We start from the raw sequence: 25,669 nt of genomic DNA, 5'->3' as shown, positions 1-25,669 counted from the left end.
CTTTCCAGGTGGTCAATATTGATGAGATGAGGAGTAATATCAATATCTATTCTTCCTCTAACATCCACACGGTTTAGGGCCTAGGGATGATCACAACCTTGCATATAGTCAGCATGTTGAAAATGGCCGTGCTGGTCAGGGTTTAAGTATACAGGATAGGAGGGTAGGGGACAGAAGGTAGGGGGCATCTTCCCTAGTAAGGAGTATTGATCAGAACCTTGCATGTGGTCAGCATGTCGAAGATGGCCTTGCGACTCAGGTTAGCTGTGGAGATCACATCCTCCTGTCGTGCAGAGTTCCCAGCCGCCACTGCTTTGGCTGTTGCCGTGGTGATGCCCTTGGTCATGCGGATGAACTCTTCAGGCGTGGTCGACTTCTCCGGGATGTCTTTAGACTGGAACACCTGAAGAAATACAACACTCAATATGTTCTTAAAAACCTCACTGATTTAATATATCAAACAGCTCTCCATATAATGGGCTATGTCCTATAATGACCAAACACACAACAGCAATGTTGTGTCCCAATGTGGCAACACTGGTTGTTGAGTTTTAACTCTGGTTTCTCTTATTGATCCCATGGTAATAGCCGTGTTTGATCAAAGCTCTAGTTGTAGTAGCTGCACTAGGAGGCTGTCCTGAGGGGATACTGATAAAGCTTAGAGCTGGAACCACAAACTAATGGAGATCTGTGGTCCTCTGTCAGTTACTAAAGATAAGGATAGCAGGGAAAACACAGGGCCTGGGCCGTTCTAGAGTTCAGAGCTCATCTAGTGACGAGTATATAAACCGTTATGGATGATGATTCAATATGTCAATGCTTTTATAGTACGTAACTTATACAGCATTTACAGCTCAGCTTGAGGACACGTTTAGGCCACAAAGCGGAAGTGAGAGGACATGTCCATTGTCATCTATCCTAATCAAGTCATTGATGAAATAAATCACTTTATAGATGACTGCTTACCGTGAGTTCCTGTTTAATACATTCAATGGTGGCCTCCAGGGCTCTGGTCCCCCGCGTGGCCTCGTCCTCCACAGCCTTCACCGTCTTCAGCAGGGACGTCACGTTGGTCACCATCACCTGGTGGGTTACCAGAGGGGGGACAATGGGGGTGACAGGTCCATGGATGTCAGTGGGAGAGACAGCACTGGGGGCATCAGAGAGACATCTTGCCTTTGGTGTGCGGAGAGATGAACCTAGTTTTCTGTTGACAGTTTGCGTGTGCTGTTGGTATTATGTACATAAACACCATATGGAACTGAAAGGCAGGCAGCACAACAGCCATCAACATGAACCACCCTGCAGCTTGAGCTGAAGTTAATATAAGCCAAACTTCACCTGTTATCTATCATCTGTCTGCCTCAGGGCTTGGAGAAGGTCCAAAAGCAGGTTAAAAGGAATGCCCTAGATTACTATGACTGAGTCCCAAATGGCATCCTATTCCCTATATAGTGCACTACTTATAACCAGGGCCCCAAGTAGAGCACTATATAGGGAATAGGATACCATTTGGGACACAGCCCATCAGTCTGTTAAACTACATTTCCACTGCATGCGATAGGTAGGTAGTGGCTAACAGTGATTTTAGATCTAGATTAATGGCTAGGCCTAAAGGAGGGGGAAGAAATCTGCTGCTATGGCACACAACGACAGCATGCCTTCATCTGGTGTACTGGAAGCGCTCACCAGAACACCCTTTATGCACATATCAGACTGAGGAGGCATCCCGTTCACTTCTGCCATGTCTCTGGGGGACAACTGGGCGTAGATTACAATATTTTATTTCAGAGCACTAGACATTGTTCAAACAGAATTGGTGGGTTTCCCGGACACAGATTAAGCCTAGTGCCGGACTAAAAAGCACTCTGTTAAGAAGATGTATAATAACTGTATAAAAAGCTACAGCCAGGAGGGATGATGATGCAACAATGCCTGTTAGAGACAGTGGCCTTAGAGTCCAATATGGGTCTCACTGGGTCTCCTACCTTGGCAGCACTCTTCAGCTGGTACATGGATGGGTCATCTGCAGCCTTGCCCGCAGCACACTTAGTGGCTCCTATGAGCTCAGCCAGGGCCTTGGCCACGTCTTTCACTGCATTGATCAGAACCACCTATACAGAACACACATATCATCAGCTTATTAAGGACACAACCTGGGGTAGAGTCCATCCCAGGTTGGGTACATCAATAGGTCCCCCTAAATAGCTACAGTACTTCCTACTTTTAATAGCAGTCTCTTTGAAAGGAAAGTTGCAGTAGGCCTATGTTTTATTAATTAAAAACAGTCTAAAAAGGTACAGTTATTTCGTTCACTAAGGAATGTTCTGGGAACAGAAGATGTAATCTAAAATGAATAATAGGTCACCTGTGTCTCTGGGTCGTCACAGCCGATGCTGGCGGCGCCCAGTTTGACCACGTCAGTGAGCTGTGTGATGGTCTTAGCTGAGGACTGGGCAGCTTGGGCTAGTTTGTCCTGACCGGACGCTGCTCCAGACACCAACATCTTAGTGTCCTCCACCAAAGCCTTCGCTGTCTTCAATATGTTCTCCCTGGGAGGGGGTGCGGGGAGAGGGAGGAGAGAGACGGACAGATGAAGAGAGACCGAAGGAGGCGGTTAAATCTCTAAACTTCTACAGGAGTTACCATGGGCCATGGTTAAACATTTAAACATTACGGTTTTTATTTTATTCCAATGGTCCTATTAATACCATCCTGCTATGAGACGACCCTCCACCAACACAAAGATATGTCAAAACTATTTTAACACATTCAAAATGATAGCTCTTAACACTAGCACCCTAAAGCAGTCATTTTGACAGCTTTTTGGTTTATTTATTTATTACTCTGCCATTAACTGTTGCCCACTCTCTCCCTGGCTTTTCCAAAATAAGTCTAAAAACACCGCCGTTGTTAGAATCTTAATATCACAAACAGAACTGGTGTATTAACCAGTTATAGGAGGGCATGTCATTTTTTGAATGTTTTTTCCCCCTTGCTCCCAACAGTAGGGCCTGCTCTGCTCCTCCTCCCAACAGTAGGACCTGCTCTGCTTCTCCTCCCAACAGTAGGGCCTGCTCTGCTCCTCCTCCCAACAGTAGGGCCTGCTCTGCTCCTCCTCCCAACAGTAGGGCCTGCTCTGCTTCTCCTCCCAACAGTAGGGCCTGCTCTGCTCCTCCTCCCAACAGTAGGGCCTGCTCTGCTCCTCCTCCCAACAGTAGGGCCTGCTCTGCTCCTCCTCCCAACAGTAGGGCCTGCTCTGCTCCTCCTCTCAACAGTAGGGCCTGCTCTGCTCCTCCTCCCAACAGTAGGGCCTGCTCTGCTCCTCCTCCCAACAGTAGGGCCTGCTCTGCTCCTCCTCCCAACAGTAGGGCCTGCTCTGCTCCTCCTCCCAACAGTAGGGCCTGCTCTGCTCCTCCTCCCAACAGTAGGGCCTGCTCTGCTCCTCCTCCCAACAGTAGGGCCTGCTCTGCTCCTCCTCCCAACAGTAGGGCCTGCTCTGCTCCTCCTCCCAACAGTAGGGCCTTCTCTGCTCTTCCTCCCAACATGAGGGCCTTCTCTGCTCCTCCTCCCAACAATACGGCCTGCTCTGCCCCTCCTCCCAACAGTACGACCTGCTCTGCTCCTCCTCCCAACAGTACGGCCTGCTCTGCTCCTCCTCCCAACAGTAGGGCCTGCTCTGCTCCTCCTCCCAACAGTAGGGCCTGCTCTGCTCCTCCTCCCAACTGTACGGCCTGCTCTGCTCCTCCCAACTGTACGGCCTGCTCTGCTCCTCCTCCCAACATGAGGGCCTTCTCTTCTCCTCCTCCCAACATGAGGGCCTTCTCTGCTCCTCCTCCCAACATGAGGGCCTGCTCTGCCCCTCCTCCCAACAGTAGGGCCTGCTCTGCTCCTCCTCCCAACATGAGGGCCTGCTCTGCTCCTTCTCCCAACAGTAGGGCCTTCTCTGCTCCTCCTCCCAACAGTAGGACCTGCTCTGCTCCTCCTCCCAACAGTAGGGCCTGCTCTGCTCCTCTTCCCAACAGTAGGGCCTGCTCTGCTCCTCCTCCCAACAGTAGGGCCTGCTCTGCTCCTACTCCCAACAGTAGGGCCTGCTCTGCTCCTCCTCCCAACAGTAGGGCCTGCTTTGCTCCTCCTCCCAACAGTAGGGCCTGCTCTGCTCCTCCTCCCAACAGTAGGGCCTGCTCTGCTCCTTCTTCCGACAGTTGAAAGTGGAGTCCTAAGTTGAAACTGAACCTAAACTACACCTAAACTAATTTCACACACACAACAGATGAAATAAATTAAGTAAAGTATGATGTGGAAAAGGGGTGAGTTGATGACCGAGGGGAAACGAAAGAAGTTTACTAATGTAATCACCAATTGTGAATGAAGAACAGGGAGGGCCATTCTATTGTATTGATCCATTCTAATCATCATCATCATCTCAAAATGGTATGTTCCCTATATCAGCAAAACAAATCCAACCAGTCTTATGAGACTACTCTGGACAACTTGGACGCTACACAGTGAGAGGTAATTGTAACAGCTTTCAATCTCTGGGAAAATATCCACATCTCACAGCAGGCACAAGTTTCAGAGAATGTGGTGATGAGGCTTGTGGAACCTTACGTTAGCAAGGGGAGAACTGTCACCATAGACAATTACTTCACTTCACTGTCATTGGCGAATAAGTTGCTTGCAAAGAAAACAAGTATGGCAGGCACCATGAACAAACAGATATGGGAGCACCCTGCCTCTGCGCAAAATAAGAAACCTGCACAGCTTTTGTACTCAACAACAGTGCTGAGGAATGACAAGACAACAGGACACAAGCAAGAGAAAACCGGATACTATTACGCACTACAACCAAACAAAGGTATGTCAAATCAAATCAAATTTATTTATATAGCCCTTCGTACATCAGCTGATATCTCAAAGTGCTGTACAGAAACCCAGCCTAAAACCCCAAACAGCAAGCAATGCAGGTGTAGAAGCACGATGGCTAGGAAAAACTCCCTAGAAAGGCCAAAACCTAGGAAGAAACCTAGAGAGGAACCAGGCTATGTGGGGTGGCCAGTCCTCTTCTGGCTGTGCCGGGTGGAGATTATAACAGAACATGGCCAAGATGTTCAAATGTTCATAAATGACCAGCATCGTCGTATAATAATAAGGCAGAACAGTTGAAACTGGAGCAGCAGCACAGTCAGATGGACTGGGGACAGCAAGGAGTCATCATGTCAGGTAGTCCAAGTGTGTCAAGCAAGTGAAAGTTTAAAACATTATGTCAACTGTTAGGACAAGGGATAATAGCTAAATGAAACCCAACTGATGAAGTACGAGCTGACAATTGTTTATTTTTGACTACTGTCATATTAACATATATTAATTGTAATGTCATTATTGCTGTTGTGCCAAGTTTCACTATTTATCAAGACCACTTGGTGCCTATAATGATGTTCAGGCTACTGATGTTGTCATCATTTGACCATGTGTCTTTTGACCCTACTTCTAATGATGTTCAAGCTACTGATGTTGTCATCATTTGACCATGTGTCTTTTGACCCTACTTCTAATGATGTTCAGGCTACTGATGTTGTCATCATTTGACCATGTGTCTTTTGACCCTACTTCTAATGATGTTCAGACTACTGATGTTGTCATCATTTGATCATGTGTCTTTTGACCCTACTTCTAATGATGTTCAGGCTACTGATGTTGTCATCATTTGACCGTGTGTCTTTTGACCCTACTTCTAATGATGTTCAGACTACTGATGTTGTCATCATTTGACCGTGTGTCTTTTGACCCTACTTCTAATGATGTTCAGGCTACTGATGTTGTCATCATTTGATCATGTGTCTTTTGACCCTACTTCTAATGATGTTCAGGCTACTGATGTTGTCATCATTTGACCGTGTGTCTTTTGACCCTACTTCTAATGATGTTCAGACTACTGATGTTGTCATCATTTGACCGTGTGTCTTTTGACCCTACATCTAATGATGTTCAGGCTACTGATGTTGTCATCATTTGATCATGTGTCTTTTGACCCTACTTCTAATGATGTTCAGGCTACTGATGTTGTCATCATTTGATCGTGCGTCTTTTGACCCTACTTCTTGGTGGTTGGGGTATTTTCTTTTGTCTTTCTAAAAAGAAGCTGTTGTCATGCTCCTAAGCATATGCTTTCTGTTTCATAGATGTAACAAAGCACTAAACAAATAAAATGTATCAAAAATTTTTGTGCTTGAGCATCACAGTAAAGGAAAATGCTGTGTAATTTGAAATCAAATACAAATCAGATCATCGTGTTACCCAAGGCCTTCATTAACACAACCAAATGATCATTTTTGCTATAACATGAAATATATTAATTACACTGTTAGAATGTTGCAGTCAAAATGACTGCTCATTAGCTTGAAGGGTGGTCCATAGATGCCAAGCGGTTCTAGTGTTTAAAAGACGACATCATTCAACCTTCAGAGATTTCCATATCAAAGGTTGATCTTTGTCAGAGCATCTGCAGAGGCAGGGGTCAGGTAAGGTACAGTACGTCTGAAGTGTTTAATAGAAGTGTTTGGTCTGAAGTACTGAGCGACTTCCTCTCCTCCCAGTCTGAATGATTTGTAGTGTGACTCCAGTCCAGACACTTCCTCCTGCCTGATCACTAGGCTATATGTCTTCCTGTTACTGCGTGCAGGGGTGGAGGTTGGCCTAAGGCACGTGTCAAACTCATTCCACAAAGGGCCAAGTGTCTGCAGGTTTTCCCTCCACTTTTGTACTTGATTGATTAATTAAGGTCACTGATGAGTAAGGAACTCCCCTCACCTGGTTGTCTAGGTCTTAATTGAAAGGAAAACACAAAAAACCGCAGACACTCAGACTCCGTGGAATGAGTTTGACACCCCTGGCCTAAGACCTGATTCCAGCTGTCTCTGTCACACACACACACACACACACAACCTTGTGGGGGGACACAATTCAGTCCCATTCAAACTCTTATTTTCCCTAACCCCTAATCCTAAACCTAACCCGTACTCAATGTAAATAGTCTGGGTGGCCATTCGATTAGTTTAGTTGTTCAGCAGTCTTATGGCTTGTGGGTAGAAGCTGTTAAGAAGCCTTTTGGTCCAAGACTTGGCGAACCGGTACCGCTTGCAGCGGAAGCAGAGAGAACAGTTCATGACTTGGTTGCCCGGAGTCTGAAAATTCTTTGGGCCTTCTTCTGACCCCACCAAGTACAGTGGGGCAAAAAAGTATTTAGTCAGCCACCAATTGTGCAAGTTCTGACACTTAAAAAGATGAGGCCTGTAATTTTCATCATAGGTACACTTCAACTATGACAGACAAAATGAGAAAAAAATGCAGAAAATCACATTGTAGGATTTAATATGAATTTATTTGCAAATTATGGTGGAAAATAAGTATTTGGTCACCTACAAACAAGCAAGATTTCTGGCTCTCACATACCTGTCTTGCTCTTCTTTAAGAGGCTCCTCTGTCCTCCACTCGTTACTTGTATTAATGGCACCTGTTTGAACTTGTTATCAGTATAAAAGACACCTGTCCACAACCTCAAACAGTCACACTCCAAACTCCACTATGGCCAAGACCAAAGAGCTGTCAAAGGACACCAGAAACAAAATTGTAGACCTGCACCAGGCTGGGAAGACTGAATCTGCAATAGGTAAGCAGCTTGGTTTGAAGAAATCAACTGTGGGAGCAATTATTAGGAAATGGAAGACATACAAGACCACTGATAATCTCCCTCGATCTGGGGCTCCATGCAAGATCTCACCCCGTGGGGTCAAAATGATCACAAAAATCCCAGAACCACACGAGGGGACCTAGTGAATGACCTGCAGAGAGCTGGGACGAAAGTAACAAAGCCTACCATCAGTAACTCAAATCCTGCAGTTCCAGACGTGTCCCCCTGCTTAAGCCAGTACATGTCCAGGCCCGTCTGAAGTTTGCTAGTGAGCATTTGGATGATCCAGAAGAAGATTGGGAGAATGTCATATGGTCAGATGAAACCGAAATATAACTTTTTGGTAAAAACTCAACTCGACATGTTTGGAGGACAAAGAATGCTGAGTTGCATCCAAAGAACACCATACCTACTGTGAAGCATGGGGGTGGAAACATCATGCTTTGGGGCTGTTTTTCTGCAAAGGGACCAGGACAACTGATCCGTGTAAAGGAAAGAATGAATGGGGCCATGTATCGTGAGATTTTGAGTGAAAACCTCCTTCCATCAGCAAGGGCATTGAAGATGAAACGTGGCTGGGTCTTTCAGCATGACAATGATCCCAAACACACCGCCCGGGCAACGAAGGAGTGGCTTCGTAAGAAGCATTTCAAGGTCCTGGAGTGGCCTAGCCAGTCTCCAGATCTCAACCCCATAGAAAATCTTTGGAGGGAGTTGAAAGTCTGTGTTGCCCAGCAACAGCCCCAAAACATCACTGCTCTAGAGGAGATCTGCATGGAGGAATGGGCCAAAATACCAGCAACAGTGTGTGAAAACCTTGTGAAGACAGAAACCGTTTGACCTCTGTCATTGCCAACAAAGGGTATATAATAAAGTATTGAGATACACTTTTGTTATTGACCAAATACTTATTTTCCACCATAATTTACAAATAAATTCATAAAAAATCCTACAATGTGATTTTCAGGATTTTTTTTCTCATTTTGTCTGTCATAGTTGAAGTGTGATGAAAATTACAGGCCTCTCATCTTTTTAAGTGGGAGAACTTCGACAATTGGTGGCTGACTAAATACTTTTTGCCCCACTGTATATAGTTTCCGATGTCAGGAAGCTTGGCCATAGAGATTTATCTGGCCGTACGTACTACCTTCTGTAGCGCCTTCCGGTCAGATGCCGAGCAGTTGCCATACAGTGATGCAACCGGTGAGGATGCAGCTGTAGACATTTGAGGATCTGGGGAACCATGACAAATCTTTTAAGTGTCCTGAGGGGGAAAGGCTTTGTCTTGCCCTCTTCAGAACTGTCTTGTTGAGTTTGGACCATGATAGTTTGTTGGTGATCTGGACACCAAGGAAAATTAAACTCTCGACCCGCTCCACTACAGCCCCGTCGATGTTAATGCGGGCCTGTTCAGCCCTCCTTTTCCTATAGTCCACGGTCAACTCCTTTGTCTTGTTCACATTGTCACATTGAGAGGTTGTTGTCCTGACATCACACTGCCAGGTCTCTAAACTCCTCCATATATGCTGTCTCATTGTTGTCGGTGGTCAGGCCTACCACTGTTGTGTCATCAGCAAACGTAATGATGGTGTTGGAGTCATGCGTGGCCATGCAGTCGTGGGTGAACAGGGAGTACAGGAGGACTCACCCCTGAGGGTCATCGTCAGAAAGTCCAGGATCCAGTTGCAGAGGGAGGTGTTTAGTCCCAGGGTCCTTAGCTTAGTGATGAGCTTAGTGGGCACTATGGTGTTGAACGCTGAGCTGTAGTCAATGAACAGCATTCTCACATAGGTGTTCCTTTTATCCAGGTGGGAAAGGGCAGTGTGGAGTGCGATTGAGATTGAGTCATCTGTGGATCTGTTGGGGGTGGTATGCGAATTGGAGTGGGTCTAGGGTTTCTGGCATGATGGTGTTGATGTGAGCTATGACCAGCCTTTAAAATCATTTAGGCATGTTACCTTCACTATCTTGGGCACAGGGACTATGGTGGTCTGTTTGAAACATGTAGGTATTACAGACTCGGTCAGGGAGAGGTTGAAAATGTCAATGAAGACACTTGCCAGTTGGTCCGCACATGTTTTGAGTTCAAGTCCTGGTAATCATCATCTTAGTTCTGTATTGACGCATTGCCTGTTTGATGGTTTGTCTTACCCAAACCCAAAAACCTAACTTTAACCCTAAAACTAACCCGAGCACTAACCCTAGCGCCTAACCCTAAACCTAACCCTAGCTCCTAATCCTAAACCAAACCCAGGCTCCTAACCCTAAACCTAACCCTAGCTCCTAACCCTAACCCTAGCTCCTAACCCAGGCTCCTAACCCTAACCCTAGCTCCTAACCCTAGCTCCTAAACCTAGCTCCTAAACCTAACTCCTAACCCTAGCTCCTAACCCTAGCTCCTAACCCTAAACTTATCCCTAGCTCCTAATCCTTAATGTAATTCTAACCCTAACACTAATTATAACTCTAAACCCCCTAGAAATAGCACATGACCTTGTGGGGACTAACAAAATGTCCCCAGTTATTCAAAGTTTTGTTTCATTACTATTCTTGTAGTGACACACACCTGTGGTCAGCGAAGGACTCGTCATTCTCTGCGTTGAGTGTGCCAGCGGAGGCGAACATGATGGTGGTGTCCAGTTCAGCGATGATGCCAGAGACAGCACTGGCAGCTGTGATGCAGGCCTGAGTGCCCTTATTACCAGCCTGTAGGGCCGACAGCACCATCGACACCTGGACAGACACAGTCAAGCTGCTCAGTTTGATACATCCAGAGAGACACAAGCAGAGACAACACACACTGAGGACTCCTGTAGGAGCCACAAACCAACAATCACAGATCACAGCCTCCATTGACACTGGGGCTAGATCAGAGAAAGGGAGTTGGAGTGACTGTCGGTGTGTTTTCTTGTGTCCTTTTGTTTTCTTTCACTGCAGTGCTCTCAGATGTATTGATGTGTTGGTCTAATGTCTATCCATATCAGATGCAGACCATAGGGACTAGAGAACCCGTCCAGTCAAAATGACAGCTACATGGCACGCTTATTTCCTCTGCTACCTACTCAGCTGAGAGAATATCTGGCAAATCAGAGAGAGCGAGCGGCAGACAGAGCGAGAGAGAGCGCCAAACAGAGCGAGAGAGGGCGACAGAGCGAGAGCGCGAGAGAGAGAGCGAGAGAGAGAGAGAGAGCGAGCGACAGAGAGAGAGCGAGCGACAGAGAGAGAGAGAGCGACAGAGAGAGCGAGCGACCGACAGAGAGAGAGCGAGCGACCGACAGAGAGAGAGCGAGCGACCGACAGAGAGAGAGCGAGCGACCGACAGAGAGAGAGCGAGCGACCGACAGAGAGAGAGCGAGCGACCGACAGAGAGAGAGCGAGCGAGCGACAGAGAGAGAGCGAGCGACAGAGAGAGATAGTGAGAGAGAGACCGACAGTGAGAGAGAGCGACCGACAGTAAGAGAGAGCGAGCGAGCGACCGACAGAGAGAGAGCGAGCGAGCGACCGACAGAGAGAGAGCGAGCGACCGACAGAGAGAGAGCGAGCGACCGACAGAGAGAGAGCGAGCGACAGAGAGAGAGCGAGCGACAGAGAGAGATAGTGAGAGAGAGACCGACAGTGAGAGAGAGCGACCGACAGTAAGAGAGAGCGACCGACAGTGAGAGAGAGCGACCGACAGAGAGAGAGAGCGACCGACAGAGAGAGAGAGCGACCGACAGAGAGAGAGAGCGACCGACAGAGAGAGAGAGCGACCGACAGAGAGAGAGAGCGACAGACAGAGAGAGAGAGCGACAGAGAGAGAGAGCGACAGAGAGAGAGAGAGAGAGCGACAGAGAGAGAGAGAGCGACCGACAGAGAGAGAGAGAGCGACCGACAGAGAGAGCGACCGACCGACAGAGAGAGAGAGAGAGAGCGAGCGACCGACAGAGAGAGAGCGACCGACCGACCGACAGAGAGAGAGCGAGCGACCGACAGACAGAGAGAGAGAGAGCGAGAGAGAGAGCGAGTGAGCGACCGACAGAGAGAGCGAGAAAGAGCGAGCGACCGACAGAGAGAGAGAGAGAGAGCGAGAGCGAGCGACCGACAGAGAGAGAGAGAGAGCGAGAGAGAGCGAGCGACCGACAGACAGACAGAGAGAGAGCGAGCGAGCGAGAGAGAGCGGGCAAGCGACCGACAGAGAGAGAGCGAGCGACCGACCGACAGAGAGAGAGCGAGAGAGCGAGCGACCGACAGAGAGAGAGCGAGAGAGCGAGCGACCGACAGAGAGAGAGCGAGAGAGCGAGCGACCGACAGAGAGATAGCGAGCGAGCGACAGTGAGAGCGAGCGAGCGACAGTGAGAGAGAGCGAGCGACAGTGAGAGAGAGCGAGCGACAGTGAGAGAGAGCGACCGGCAGTGAGAGAGAGCGACCGGCAGTGAGAGAGAGCGACCGGCAGTGAGAGAGAGCGACCGCAGTGAGAGAGAGCGACCGGCAGTGAGAGAGAGCGACCGGCAGTGAGAGAGAGCGACCGGCAGTGAGAGAGAGAGAAACCGACAGTGAGAGAGAGAGAAACCGACAGTGAGAGAGAGACCGACAGTGAGAGAGCGACCGACCGACAGTGAGAGAGCGACCGACCGACAGTGAGAGAGCGACCGACCGACAGTGAGAGAGCGACCGACCGACAGTGAGAGAGCGACCGACCGACAGTGAGAGAGCGACCGACCGACCAGTGAGAGAGCGACCGACCGACAGTGAGAGAGCGACCGACCGACAGTGAGAGAGCGACCGACCGACAGTGAGAGAGCGACCGACCGACAGTGAGAGAGCGACCGACCGACAGTGAGAGAGCGACCGACCGACAGTGAGAGAGCGACCGACCGACAGTGAGAGAGCGACCGACCGACAGTGAGAGAGCGACCGACCGACAGTGAGAGAGCGACCGACCGACAGTGAGAGAGCGACCGACCGACAGTGAGAGAGCGACCGACCGACAGTGAGAGAGTCGAGCGACCGATAGTGAGAGAGCGAGCGACCGACAGTGCGAGAGAGCGCGACCGACAGTGCGAGAGAGCGCGACCGACAGTGCGAGAGAGCGCGACCGACAGTGCGAGAGAGCGACCGACAGTGCGAGAGAGCGACCGACAGTGCGAGAGAGCGACCGACAGTGCGAGAGAGCGACCGACAGTGCGAGAGAGCGACCAGAGAGAGAGCGAGCGAGCGACAGAGAGAGAGCGAGCGACAGAGAGAGATAGTGAGAGAGAGACCGACAGTGAGAGAGAGCGACCGACAGTAAGAGAGAGCGAGCGAGCGACCGACAGAGAGAGAGCGAGCGAGCGACCGACAGAGAGAGAGCGAGCGACCGACAGAGAGAGAGCGAGCGACCGACAGAGAGAGAGCGAGCGACAGAGAGAGAGCGAGCGACAGAGAGAGATAGTGAGAGAGAGACCGACAGTGAGAGAGAGCGACCGACAGTGAGAGAGAGCGACCGACAGAGAGAGAGAGCGACCGACAGAGAGAGAGAGCGACCGACAGAGAGAGAGAGCGACCGACAGAGAGAGAGAGCGACCGACAGAGAGAGAGAGCGACAGACAGAGAGAGAGAGCGACAGAGAGAGAGAGCGACAGAGAGAGAGAGAGAGAGCGACAGAGAGAGAGAGAGCGACCGACAGAGAGAGAGAGAGCGACCGACAGAGAGAGCGACCGACCGACAGAGAGAGAGAGAGAGAGCGAGCGACCGACAGAGAGAGAGCGACCGACCGACCGACAGAGAGAGAGCGAGCGACCGACAGACAGAGAGAGAGAGAGCGAGAGAGAGAGCGAGTGAGCGACCGACAGAGAGAGCGAGAAAGAGCGAGCGACCGACAGAGAGAGAGAGAGAGAGCGAGAGCGAGCGACCGACAGAGAGAGAGAGAGAGCGAGAGAGAGCGAGCGACCGACAGACAGACAGAGAGAGAGCGAGCGAGCGAGAGAGAGCGGGCAAGCGACCGACAGAGAGAGAGCGAGCGACCGACCGACAGAGAGAGAGCGAGAGAGCGAGCGACCGACAGAGAGAGAGCGAGAGAGCGAGCGACCGACAGAGAGAGAGCGAGAGAGCGAGCGACCGACAGAGAGATAGCGAGCGAGCGACAGTGAGAGCGAGCGAGCGACAGTGAGAGAGAGCGAGCGACAGTGAGAGAGAGCGAGCGACAGTGAGAGAGAGCGACCGGCAGTGAGAGAGAGCGACCGGCAGTGAGAGAGAGCGACCGGCAGTGAGAGAGAGCGACCGGCAGTGAGAGAGAGCGACCGGCAGTGAGAGAGAGCGACCGCAGTGAGAGAGAGAGAAACCGACAGTGAGAGAGAGAGAAACCGACAGTGAGAGAGAGAGACCGACAGTGAGAGAGCGACCGACCGACAGTGAGAGAGCGACCGACCGACAGTGAGAGAGCGACCGACCGACAGTGAGAGAGCGACCGACCGACAGTGAGAGAGCGACCGACCGACAGTGAGAGAGCGACCGACCGACAGTGAGAGAGCGACCGACCGACAGTGAGAGAGCGACCGACCGACAGTGAGAGAGCGACCGACCGACAGTGAGAGAGCGACCGACCGACAGTGAGAGAGCGACCGACCGACAGTGAGAGAGCGACCGACCGACAGTGAGAGAGCGACCGACCGACAGTGAGAGAGCGACCGACCGACAGTGAGAGAGCGAGCGACCGACAGTGAGAGAGCGAGCGACCGACAGTGCGAGAGAGCGGCGACCGACAGTGCGAGAGAGCGCGACCGACAGTGCGAGAGAGCGCGACCGACAGTGCGAGAGAGCGCGACCGACAGTGCGAGAGAGCGGACCGACAGTGCGAGAGAGCGACCGACAGTGCGAGAGAGCGACCGACAGTGCGAGAGAGCGACCGACAGTGCGAGAGAGCGACCAGAGAGCGACCGACAGTGCGAGAGAGCGACCGACAGTGCGAGAGAGCGACCGACAGTGCGAGAGAGCGACCGACAGTGCGAGAGAGCGACCGACAGTGCGAGAGAGCGACCGACAGTGCGAGAGAGCGACCGACAGTGCGAGAGAGCGACCGACAGTGCGAGAGAGCGACCAGAGAGCGACCGACAGTGCGAGAGAGCGACCGACAGTGCGAGAGAGCGACCGACAGTGCGAGAGAGCGACCGACAGTGCGAGAGAGCGACCGACAGTGCGAGAGAGCGACCGACAGTGCGAGAGAGCGACCGACAGTGCGAGAGAGCGACCGACAGTGCGAGAGAGCGACCGACAGTGCGAGAGAGCGACCGACAGTGCGAGAGAGCGACCGACAGTGCGAGAGAGCGACCGACAGTGCGAGAGAGCGACCGACAGTGCGAGAGAGCGACCGACAGTGCGAGAGAGCGACCGACAGTGCGAGAGAGCGACCGACAGTGCGAGAGAGCGACCGACAGTGCGAGAGATCGACCGACAGTGCGAGAGAGCGACCGACAGTGCGAGAGAGCGACCGACAGTGCGAGAGATCGACCGACAGTGCGAGAGATCGACCGACAGTGCGAGAGATCGACCGACAGTGCGAGAGAGCGACAGACAGTGAGAGAGAATATCTGTCCATTTCCCTACATGGAAATTTAAAGCAGAGCCAATCAAATTCTACCACATTCACACAAAGACTTTAGCAATGTCATTGGAAAAGCATTCCTTCGTAGGAGGATGATCTGTGATAACAGCAGAAACACAGAATACATCAAAGCAGAATATTGGCATATGTACCTTTACACTGCTCTTTGTTTGACATGTCTCACTGCATTCATTTAGTGCCAGTGGAATACTTATCATGCATCATTAACAGGATTGACTGGAGACCCAGGCTCTACCGGAGGCCTTAAAGTCAACTGGAATGGTGCCACACAAGTTCCTAAAGTACTACTAGACGTTCCTTTAAAGTTGCAGTGGGGACCCTGTAGGCAGGCCAAGATATGTCGTAGTTTTCAGGTTACATTTCTATTTCAATTCAACAACCGAAAATGTAATTTATTTTCAAAGATGATTTTTCTTTTCATTCAAATTCCAATTGACTTATTGAATTGATGGGAGTTGAAAAGGAAGGTGTATGGTAAACCAGGTATGTGACACCTTATTTGGATGGAAGACCTCTCCTACAGTACAGTACCTTCTCTGTGACGGTGCGGGCACACTCTATGAGCTCTCTCTTGGTGTAACTGTCTGAGGGGGTGATCTGCAGCGCTCCAGCCTTCTGCACCAGGAAGATACAGCCGTGACCCAGCTCCTGGACACCAGCCTTGATCTGGAAACCAATCTGGAGGGAGACAGAACCAGCATAGAAAACACCAATCAACCCAAGACATAACTTAATACTAACCTAATAAGGTGACAAAATAAAGATTTAATTCATCTCTCTGGTTGTACATTTGAATCCAGGTATTCTGGTACCAGGTTTGTTGAGTAGAAAGCAGATTAGAGTGACATAGTTGTCAAATTGGGACAATAGAGATGGGTGGATAGATGGATGGGATTGACTGTAGTGTTTGGATACCTCCTGGGGTTCTGCAGTGTGCGCGGCCAGACGTCCCTGCAGGGCCAGCTGGCTGTAGTCTGTGGTCACCCGAGAGGCCAGACCCCCCAGCTCCTCTGGACACGTCGCAGACTTGGTCATCTAGAGGACAGAAAGACCAGTCAACATTAACACCAGACTTCCTGAATCCTTGAAAGGAATAGAGAAAACTATACAACACAGAGCCTGCTGGAGGACATTTGTGGATGACTTGTGGTCCACAGGATGAAAAGGGGTTGAGTCCTGAAACAAGACGTTTGGATAATTATTTCAACGAATGTTGGCTATGTTACCGCAAAGCACTTTGTGACAAATGTTGTCGTAAAGAGGGCTTTATAAATACAATTATATTGATTGATCGCTCTAGAGATAAATTGTTAAACAAAAATAAATCGGTATTTCCATCTGAATGTAATTTACCATTTCCTGGGCGGTGACTGCAATGGCCTTGGAGTATTTCACCATGGTAGTCTGGTAGTCTACAAACGATCCTTCTGGTTCAGGAGAGGTCCCCTCGTCCAGCTGAGAGGAAACAAACATAGAAAACCCTTTTACTCAACCAAAACTAAACCCTCATTCAAATGTGAAAAAATAAATAACATTCTAAACCCCCAAAAAACTAAAATCAAACCTTTTTCAACCAAACATACAAAACCTTATTCTAACTAAAAACCAACCCTTAAACAACCCTTAAGCCAAACATACAACCCTTATTCAACCTGCATTATGAACTCTCTTGGCATACTGAACTGTTTTAACATAGTTCCTTACTAACGTCTTCCTGGCAAAGTCTCCACCTTCAGAATATGATCATGAATATGCACTTTAGCTCATTCCAATCCATCATTAGCATATCAGTCTGTAAATATACTGTCACTTATTAGACACCCGTCGTTATGATGTCAGCCACTTTACCACAACACAGAGTAAGACACAAATGGTTCCCACATGGATGCTTCTGGCACGCTGGCTGGAATGTGTACTGACGATAATAGTGATAGACTGGTATCCACTGTTAAATCCTGTAATTCACCTCCGCTGTTATCTCAGCAAATGATCTCAACAGATTATCCCCATTTATTCAAGTCAGACACATTCATACAGAGTTCATGGGAATGTACATGAATGATTTTTACCAGCAGCATACCACCCTGCATACCACTGCTGGCTTGCTTCTGAAGCTAAGCAGTGTTGGTCCTGGTCAGTCCCTGGATGGGAGACCAGATGCTGCTGGAAGTGGTGTTGGAGGGCCAGTAGGACGCACTCTTTCCTCTGGTCTAAAAAAATATCCCAATGCCCCACTGCCCTGTGTAGGGTGCCGTCTTTCGGATGGGACGTTAAACAGGTGTCCTGACTCTCTGAGGTCATTAAAGATCCCATGGCACTTATCGTAAGAGTAGGGGTGTTAACCCCGGTGTCCTGGCTAAATTCCAATTTGGCCCTCAAACCATCACGGTCACCTAATAATCCCCAGTTTACAATTGGCTCATTCATCGCCCTCCTCTCCCCTGTAACTATTCCCCAGGTCGTTGCTGCAAATGAGAACGTGTTCTCAGTCAACTTATCTGGTAAAATAACGGATAAATAAATCAAATAAAAATGACATAAACCGCAGCATAGATGCAGATTGGAGACAAACACAGCACGTCAGATTCTACAGCTTGGCCCAGACCACTTGTTGAGAGAGAGATGCAACAAGATGTTTCAGCATTCGAGGCTTCTTCTTCCTACACAGCCAAAGATATTGAATCTTTACAATGCAACTGCCAGTCTTACAACATGGAGCGGTGTTGCTGCATCATCCACTCACCCTGCCCATGGAATCCACCATACCCCACTCATCCTGCCCATGGAATCCACCATACCCCACTCACCCTGCCCATGGAATCCACCATACCCCACTCACCCTGCCCATGGAATCCACCATACCCCACTCACCCTGCCCATGGAATCCACCATACCCCACTCACCCTGCCCATGGAATCCACCCTACCCCCACTCACCCTGCCCATGGAATCCACCATACCCCACTCACCCTGCCCATGGAATCCACCATACCCCACTCACCCTGCCCATGGAATCCACCATACCCCACTCACCCTGCCCATGGAATCCACCATACCCCACTCACCCTGCCCATGGAATCCACCCTACCCCACTCACCCTGCCCATGGAATCCACCATACCCCACTCACCCTGCCCATGGAATCCACCATACCCCACTCACCCTGCCCATGGAATCCACCATACCCCACTCATCCTGCCCATGGAATCCACCATACCCCACTCATCCTGCCCATGGAATCCACCATACCCCACTCATCCTGCCCATGGAATCCACCATACCCCACTCATCCTGCCCATGGAATCGAATCCACCATACCCCACTCATCCTGCCCATGGAATCCACCATACCCCACTCATCCTGCCCATGGAATCCACCATACCCCACTCATCCTGCCCATGGAATCCACCATACCCCACTCATCCTGCCCATGGAATCCACCATACCCCACTCATCCTGCCCATGGAATCCACCATACCCCACTCATCCTGTCCATGGAATCCACCATACCCCACTCACTCTGCCCATGGAATCCACCATACCCCACTCACCCTGCCCATGGAATCCACCATACCCCACTCACCCTGCCCATGGAATCCACCATACCCCACTCATCCTGCCCATGGAATCCACCATACCCCACTCATCCTGCCCCCCGTCACCCCCACTCAGCCTGCCCATGGAATCCACCATACCCCATTCATCCTGCCCCCCGTTACCCCCACTCAGCCTGCCCATGTAATCCACCATACCCCACTCATCCTGCCCCCCGTCACCCCCACTCAGCCTGCCCATGGAATCCACCATACCCCACTCATCCTGCCCCCCGTCACCCCCACTCAGCATGCCCATGGAATCCACCATACCCCACTCATCCTGCCCCCCGTCACCCCAACTCAGCATGCCCATGGAATCCACCATACCCCACTCATCCTGCCCCCCGTCACCCCCACTCAGCCTGCCCATGGAATCCACCATACCCCACTCATCCTGCCCCCCGTCACCCCCACTCAGCCTGCCCATGGAATCCACCATACCCCACTCATCCTGCCCCCCGTCACCCCCACTCAGCCTGCCCATGGAATCCACCATACCCCACTCATCCTGCCCCCCGTCACCCCCACTCAGCCTGCCCATGGAATCCACCATACCCCACTCATCCTGCCCCCCGTCACCCCCACTCAGCCTGCCCATGGAATCCACCATACCCCATTCATCCTGCCCCCCGTTACCCCCACTCAGCCTGCCCATGTAATCCACCATACCCCACTCATCCTGCCCCCCGTCACCCCCACTCAGCCTGCCCATGGAATCCACCATACCCCACTCATCCTGCCCCCCGTCACCCCCCACTCAGCATGCCCATGGAATCCACCATACCCCACTCATCCTGCCCCCCGTCACCCCAACTCAGCATGCCCATGGAATCCACCATACCCCACTCATCCTGCCCCCCGTCACCCCCACTCAGCCTGCCCATGGAATCCACCATACCCCATTCATCCTGCCCCCCGTTACCCCCACTCAGCCTGCCCATGTAATCCACCATACCCCACTCATCCTGCCCCCCGTCACCCCCACTCAGCCTGCCCATGGAATCCACCATACCCCACTCATCCTGCCCCCCGTCACCCCCACTCAGCATGCCCATGGAATCCACCATACCCCACTCATCCTGCCCCCCGTCACCCCCCACTCAGCCTGCCCATGGAATCCACCATACCCCACTCATCCTGCCCCCCGTCACCCCCACTCAGCATGCCCATGGAATCCACCATACCCCACTCATCCTGCCCCCCGTCACCCCAACTCAGCATGCCCATGGAATCCACCATACCCCACTCATCCTGCCCCCCGTCACCCCCACTCAGCCTGCCCATGGAATCCACCATACCCCATTCATCCTGCCCCCCGTTACCCCCACTCAGCCTGCCCATGTAATCCACCATACCCCACTCATCCTGCCCCCCGTCACCCCCACTCAGCCTGCCCATGGAATCCACCATACCCCACTCATCCTGCCCCCCGTCACCCCCACTCAGCATGCCCATGGAATCCACCATACCCCACTCATCCTGCCCCCCGTCACCCCAACTCAGCATGCCCATGGAATCCACCATACCCCACTCATCCTGCCCCCCGTCACCCCCACTCAGCCTGCCCATGGAATCCACCATACCCCATTCATCCTGCCCCCCGTTACCCCCACTCAGCCTGCCCATGTAATCCACCATACCCCACTCATCCTGCCCCCCGTCACCCCCACTCAGCCTGCCCATGGAATCCACCATACCCCACTCATCCTGCCCCCCGTCACCCCCACTCAGCATGCCCATGGAATCCACCATACCCCACTCATCCTGCCCCCCGTCACCCCAACTCAGCATGCCCATGGAATCCACCATACCCCACTCATCCTGCCCCCCGTCACCCCCACTCAGCCTGCCCATGGAATCCACCATACCCCATTCATCCTGCCCCCCGTTACCCCCCACTCAGCCTGCCCATGTAATCCACCATACCCCACTCATCCTGCCCCCCGTCACCCCCACTCAGCCTGCCCATGGAATCCACCATACCCCACTCATCCTGCCCCCCGTCACCCCCACTCAGCATGCCCATGGAATCCACCATACCCCACTCATCCTGCCCCCCGTCACCCCCACTCAGCCTGCCCATGGAATCCACCATACCCCACTCATCCTGCCCCCCGTCACCCCCACTCAGCATGCCCATGGAATCCACCATACCCCACTCATCCTGCCCCCCGTCACCCCAACTCAGCATGCCCATGGAATCCACCATACCCCACTCATCCTGCCCCCCGTCACCCCCACTCAGCCTGCCCATGGAATCCACCATACCCCATTCATCCTGCCCCCCGTTACCCCCACTCAGCCTGCCCATGTAATCCACCATACCCCACTCATCCTGCCCCCCGTCACCCCCACTCAGCCTGCCCATGGAATCCACCATACCCCACTCATCCTGCCCCCCGTCACCCCCACTCAGCATGCCCATGGAATCCACCATACCCCACTCATCCTGCCCCCCGTCACCCCCACTCAGCCTGCCCATGGAATCCACCATACCCCACTCATCCTGCCCCCCGTCACCCCCACTCAGCATGCCCATGGAATCCACCATACCCCACTCATCCTGCCCCCCGTCACCCCAACTCAGCATGCCCATGGAATCCACCATACCCCACTCATCCTGCCCCCCGTCACCCCCACTCAGCCTGCCCATGGAATCCACCATACCCCATTCATCCTGCCCCCCGTTACCCCCACTCAGCCTGCCCATGTAATCCACCATACCCCACTCATCCTGCCCCCCGTCACCCCCACTCAGCCTGCCCATGGAATCCACCATACCCCACTCATCCTGCCCCCCGTCACCCCCACTCAGCATGCCCATGGAATCCACCATACCCCACTCATCCTGCCCCCCGTCACCCCAACTCAGCATGCCCATGGAATCCACCATACCCCACTCATCCTGCCCCCCGTCACCCCCACTCAGCCTGCCCATGGAATCCACCATACCCCACTCATCCTGCCCCCCGTCACCCCCACTCAGCATGCCCATGGAATCCACCATACCCCACTCATCCTGCCCCCCGTCACCCCAACTCAGCATGCCCATGGAATCCACCATACCCCACTCATCCTGCCCCCCGTCACCCCCACTCAGCCTGCCCATGGAATCCACCATACCCCACTCATCCTGCCCCCCGTCACCCCCACTCAGCCTGCCCATGGAATCCACCATACCCCACTCATCCTGCCCCCCGTCACCCCCACTCAGCCTGCCCATGGAATCCACCATACCCCACTCATCCTGCCCCCCGTCACCCCCACTCAGCCTGCCCATGGAATCCACCATACCCCACTCATCCTGCCCCCCCGTCACCCCCACTCAGCCTGCCCATGGAATCCACCATACCCCACTCATCCTGCCCCCCGTCACCCCCACTCAGCCTGCCCATGGAATCCACCATACCCCACTCATCCTGCCCCCCGTCACCCCCACTCAGCCTGCCCATGGAATCCACCATACCCCACTCATCCTGGCCCCCGTCACACCCACTCACCCTTCCCATGGCCTCAGCAATGGAGTCCACCATGGCGCCCACCATACCCCCTTCGCTGGCGGCCTCGTTCAGGGTCACCATGATGTCATCCACCGCCTCCCTCATCAGCTGGGAAGCCTCCGCTATGGCATCATGGGTATGGGACGCCTTCATACAAACAGAGATACATACACTTATGTTGGAGTCATTAAAACTCTTTTTTCAACCACTCCACAAATTTCTTGTTAACAAAATATAGTTTTGCCAAGTCGGTTAGGACATTTACCTTATGCATGACACAAGTAATTTTTCCAACAATTGTTTACAGATTCTTTCACTATCACAATTCCGGTGGGTCAGAAGTTTATATACACTGAGTTGACTGCTTTTAAACAGCATGGAAAATTCCAGAAAATTATGTCATTGTTTTAGAAGCTTCTGATGGGCTGATTGACATCATTTGAGTCAATTGGAGGTGTACCTGTGGGTGTATTTCAAGGCCTACCTTCAAACCCAGTGCCTCTTTGCTTGACATCATGGGAAAATCCAAAGAAATCAGAAAATACCCCCCCCCCCCCCCCAAATAAATAGGCCTCCACAAGTCTGGTTCATCCTTGGAAGAAATTTCCAAACACCTGAAGGTGCCACGTGCATCTGTACAAACAATAGTACGCAAGTATTAACATCATGGGACCACGCAGCCGTCATACCGCTCAGGAAGGAGACGCCTTCTGTCTCCTAGAGATGAACGTACTTTGGTGTGAAAAGTGCAAATCAATCCCAGAACAGCAGCAAAGGACCTTGTGAAGAAGCTGGAGGGAACAGTAAAACGAGTCCTATATCGACATAACCTGAAAGGCCGCTCAGCAAGGAAGAAGCCACTGCTCCTGAACCGCCATAAAAAAGCCGGACTACGGTTTGCAACTGCACATGGGGACAAAGATCTTACTTTTTGGAGAAATGTCCTCTGGTCTGACGAAACAAAAATATAACTGTTTGGCCATAATGGCTATTGTTATGTTTGGAGGAAAAAGTGGGAAGCTTGCAAGCCAAAGAACACCATCCCAACCGTGAAGCACGAGGGTGGCAGCATCATGTTGTGGGGGTGCTTTGCTGCAGGAGGGACTGGTGCACTTCACAAAATAGATGGCATCATGAGGAAGGAAAATTAGGTGGATATATTGAAGCAACATCTCAAGACATCAGTCAGGAAGTTAAAGCTTGGTCGCAAATGGGTCTTCCAAATGGACAATGACCCCAAGCATACTTCCAAAGTTGTGGCAAAATGGCTTAAGGACAACAAAGTAAAGGTATTGGAGTGGCCATCACAAAGCCCTGACCTCAATCACATAGAACATTTGTGGACAGAACTGAAAAAGAGTGTGCGAGCAAGGAGGCCTATAAACCTGACTCAGTTACACCAGCTCTGTAAGGAGGAATGGGCCAAAATTCACTCAACTTATTGTGGGAAGCTTGTGGAAGGCTATCTGAACGGTTTGACCCAAGTTCAACTATTTAAAGGCAATGCTACCAAATACTAATTGAGTGTATGTAAACATCTGACCTCTGGGAATGTGATGAAAGAAATAAAAGCTGAAATAAATTCTCTACTATTATTCTGACAATTCACATTCTTAAAATAAAAGTGGTGATCCTAACTGACCTAAGGCAGGGACGTTTTATGAGGATTAAATGTCAGGAATGATGAAAAACTGAGTTTAAAAGTATTTGGCTAAGGTGTATGTAAACTTCTGACTTCAACTGTATCTGTTACGAAGTGAAGAGACTCTTAGTCTAAGTTAAACTTAGAAAAGTGCATCTATTAGTTATTGTTCAAACAACATACGTATTAGTTATTAGCAACTGTATAGGTTATATTCATAATCCATAAAGATGAGGTGGAGTTTCCCCCTTTGTGTTATAAAGCACTTTGAGTAAAGTTGCTGTAAAGTGCAAATGATGGAAGGATTTAGATAGTGTTTTTTCAAAGACCCAAAGTCCTGTTAAAGTATGAGGGTTCACCCTGGGGTTAGGGTTGGGCCATACATCCTATTTCAAGGTATGGATCCACATACCCGTATGGATTTTTACAATACGGTCTATGACGATATGCTGATACAGTGTAAATACATGGAAAGTTGGATTACTTCACTGTCGGTTTTGTCCTAGTTGAGTAGAAAACAAATATAATGGAAAAAGCCCATTAAAAACACTACTCATAAAACAGGTTTAGAACTTGTATTACTCAGATACTTCAAAATACCGTCAAATACTGACATAAATTAGAAAAATATTGTGACATGATATTTTGGCCCTATCGCCCATATTGTTCCATACCTTGGGGTTTCCTCCTCCCTCCTTGGCTGCGTAGATCATCTGCAGGGCGGACTCTGCCAGGGTCTTAGTCTGGTCCAGGAAGGTCATCTGCTGCTGATGGTCCTGCAGCTTGGACGCCACGCCCACCGACGCCCTGATCAGAGGCTCAAAGTAGCCCGCCAGCTGGGTCACCTGGGATGGAAAGGTGTCAAGGGTCAGAGGTTAGTGTCAGACTGATTATTGTTGCGTTCCAGATCATCATAACATTTAAAAAACCTGGAACGCAGCTATTGACTGCACCTGACAGGTGATATAGACCTAGTATTGGTAACAGTGATGATGCTGCCACTAGTTACCTTGTGTCCTAGTTGGGCAGCTTCCCCTCTGGCGGCTGTAGATATTGGGTTGATTAGGTATCCAATCTCTTGCACTGTGGACGTCAGCTGCTCTTGCAAGGCCTGATGGGATTGATCAGAGTAAAATAATTTCAACATTGGTCATTATGCAATGCATGTTGTGGTTCTGTGGCAATTCTAACGCTCCCTGTCCAAACTGCTTTTAACTTAATTCAAATGGAAGTTGGTCTCAATTAGCAGTAGACCTGATCAAAGATCTGTAGCCCACTAACGGACAGAGAGATTGAGAGAGATGGGTAAAGGGAGAGAAGGATGGATAGAGAGAGAATGAGAGAGGGAGGGGGCGGGGTTGCCTGTGGGTCAGCAAAGCGTGTAGTGTCTCATTAACGATCATTACCTCCAATGAGATGTCATCCCTGCTGGCCAGGTTCTGGCTGACTGCGGCTAGCGAGGCCTGCTCAATGTTCCGGATACATCTGTTGATGTTATCTATGGAGTAGTCACACTCCCTCTGGCCTGGAGACTTGTCCCTGAGAGGCAGAGAGAGAGAAATAGAGAGGGAAAGAGGATGAAATACATTTAAAGAGCATGTTTATCTATGTCAGCTAGCAGGCATCCAACAGGATCAGAGAGATCTGGAGAGATGGTGAATTCT

At 51.0% G+C, this 25,669-nt stretch overlaps 1 protein-coding gene across 4 annotated transcripts in view; it reads right to left on the bottom strand.

Annotated features, from left to right (window-relative positions):
- LOC109878798 (talin-2) overlaps window positions 1-25,669 on the bottom strand; it is a 140,103-nt gene that overhangs the window by 6,722 nt on the left and 107,712 nt on the right. For 2 of the 4 annotated variants that reach the window (XM_031831261.1, XM_031831262.1), the window contains 13 exons: window positions 25,412-25,544; window positions 25,015-25,116; window positions 24,680-24,850; window positions 22,364-22,510; window positions 16,623-16,724; window positions 16,185-16,304; window positions 15,801-15,947; window positions 10,257-10,423; window positions 2,369-2,552; window positions 1,989-2,114; window positions 1,690-1,761; window positions 967-1,083; window positions 218-403 (listed from right to left, as the gene is read on the bottom strand). In XM_031831261.1, the coding sequence (XP_031687121.1) occupies window positions 218-403; window positions 967-1,083; window positions 1,690-1,761; window positions 1,989-2,114; window positions 2,369-2,552; window positions 10,257-10,423; window positions 15,801-15,947; window positions 16,185-16,304; window positions 16,623-16,724; window positions 22,364-22,510; window positions 24,680-24,850; window positions 25,015-25,116; window positions 25,412-25,544 (1,774 nt within the window). The remainder of the gene's footprint in view (window positions 1-217; window positions 404-966; window positions 1,084-1,689; window positions 1,762-1,988; window positions 2,115-2,368; window positions 2,553-10,256; window positions 10,424-15,800; window positions 15,948-16,184; window positions 16,305-16,622; window positions 16,725-22,363; window positions 22,511-24,679; window positions 24,851-25,014; window positions 25,117-25,411; window positions 25,545-25,669) is intronic. The other 2 variants (XM_031831264.1, XM_031831265.1) reach the window with 1 other exon arrangement.

The sequence above is a fragment of the Oncorhynchus kisutch genome, linkage group LG8, assembly GCF_002021735.2.
Source record: "Oncorhynchus kisutch isolate 150728-3 linkage group LG8, Okis_V2, whole genome shotgun sequence".
In the NCBI taxonomy this organism is placed as follows: domain Eukaryota; kingdom Metazoa; phylum Chordata; class Actinopteri; order Salmoniformes; family Salmonidae; genus Oncorhynchus; species Oncorhynchus kisutch.
This window is presented reverse-complemented; position numbering and strand designations above follow the sequence as displayed.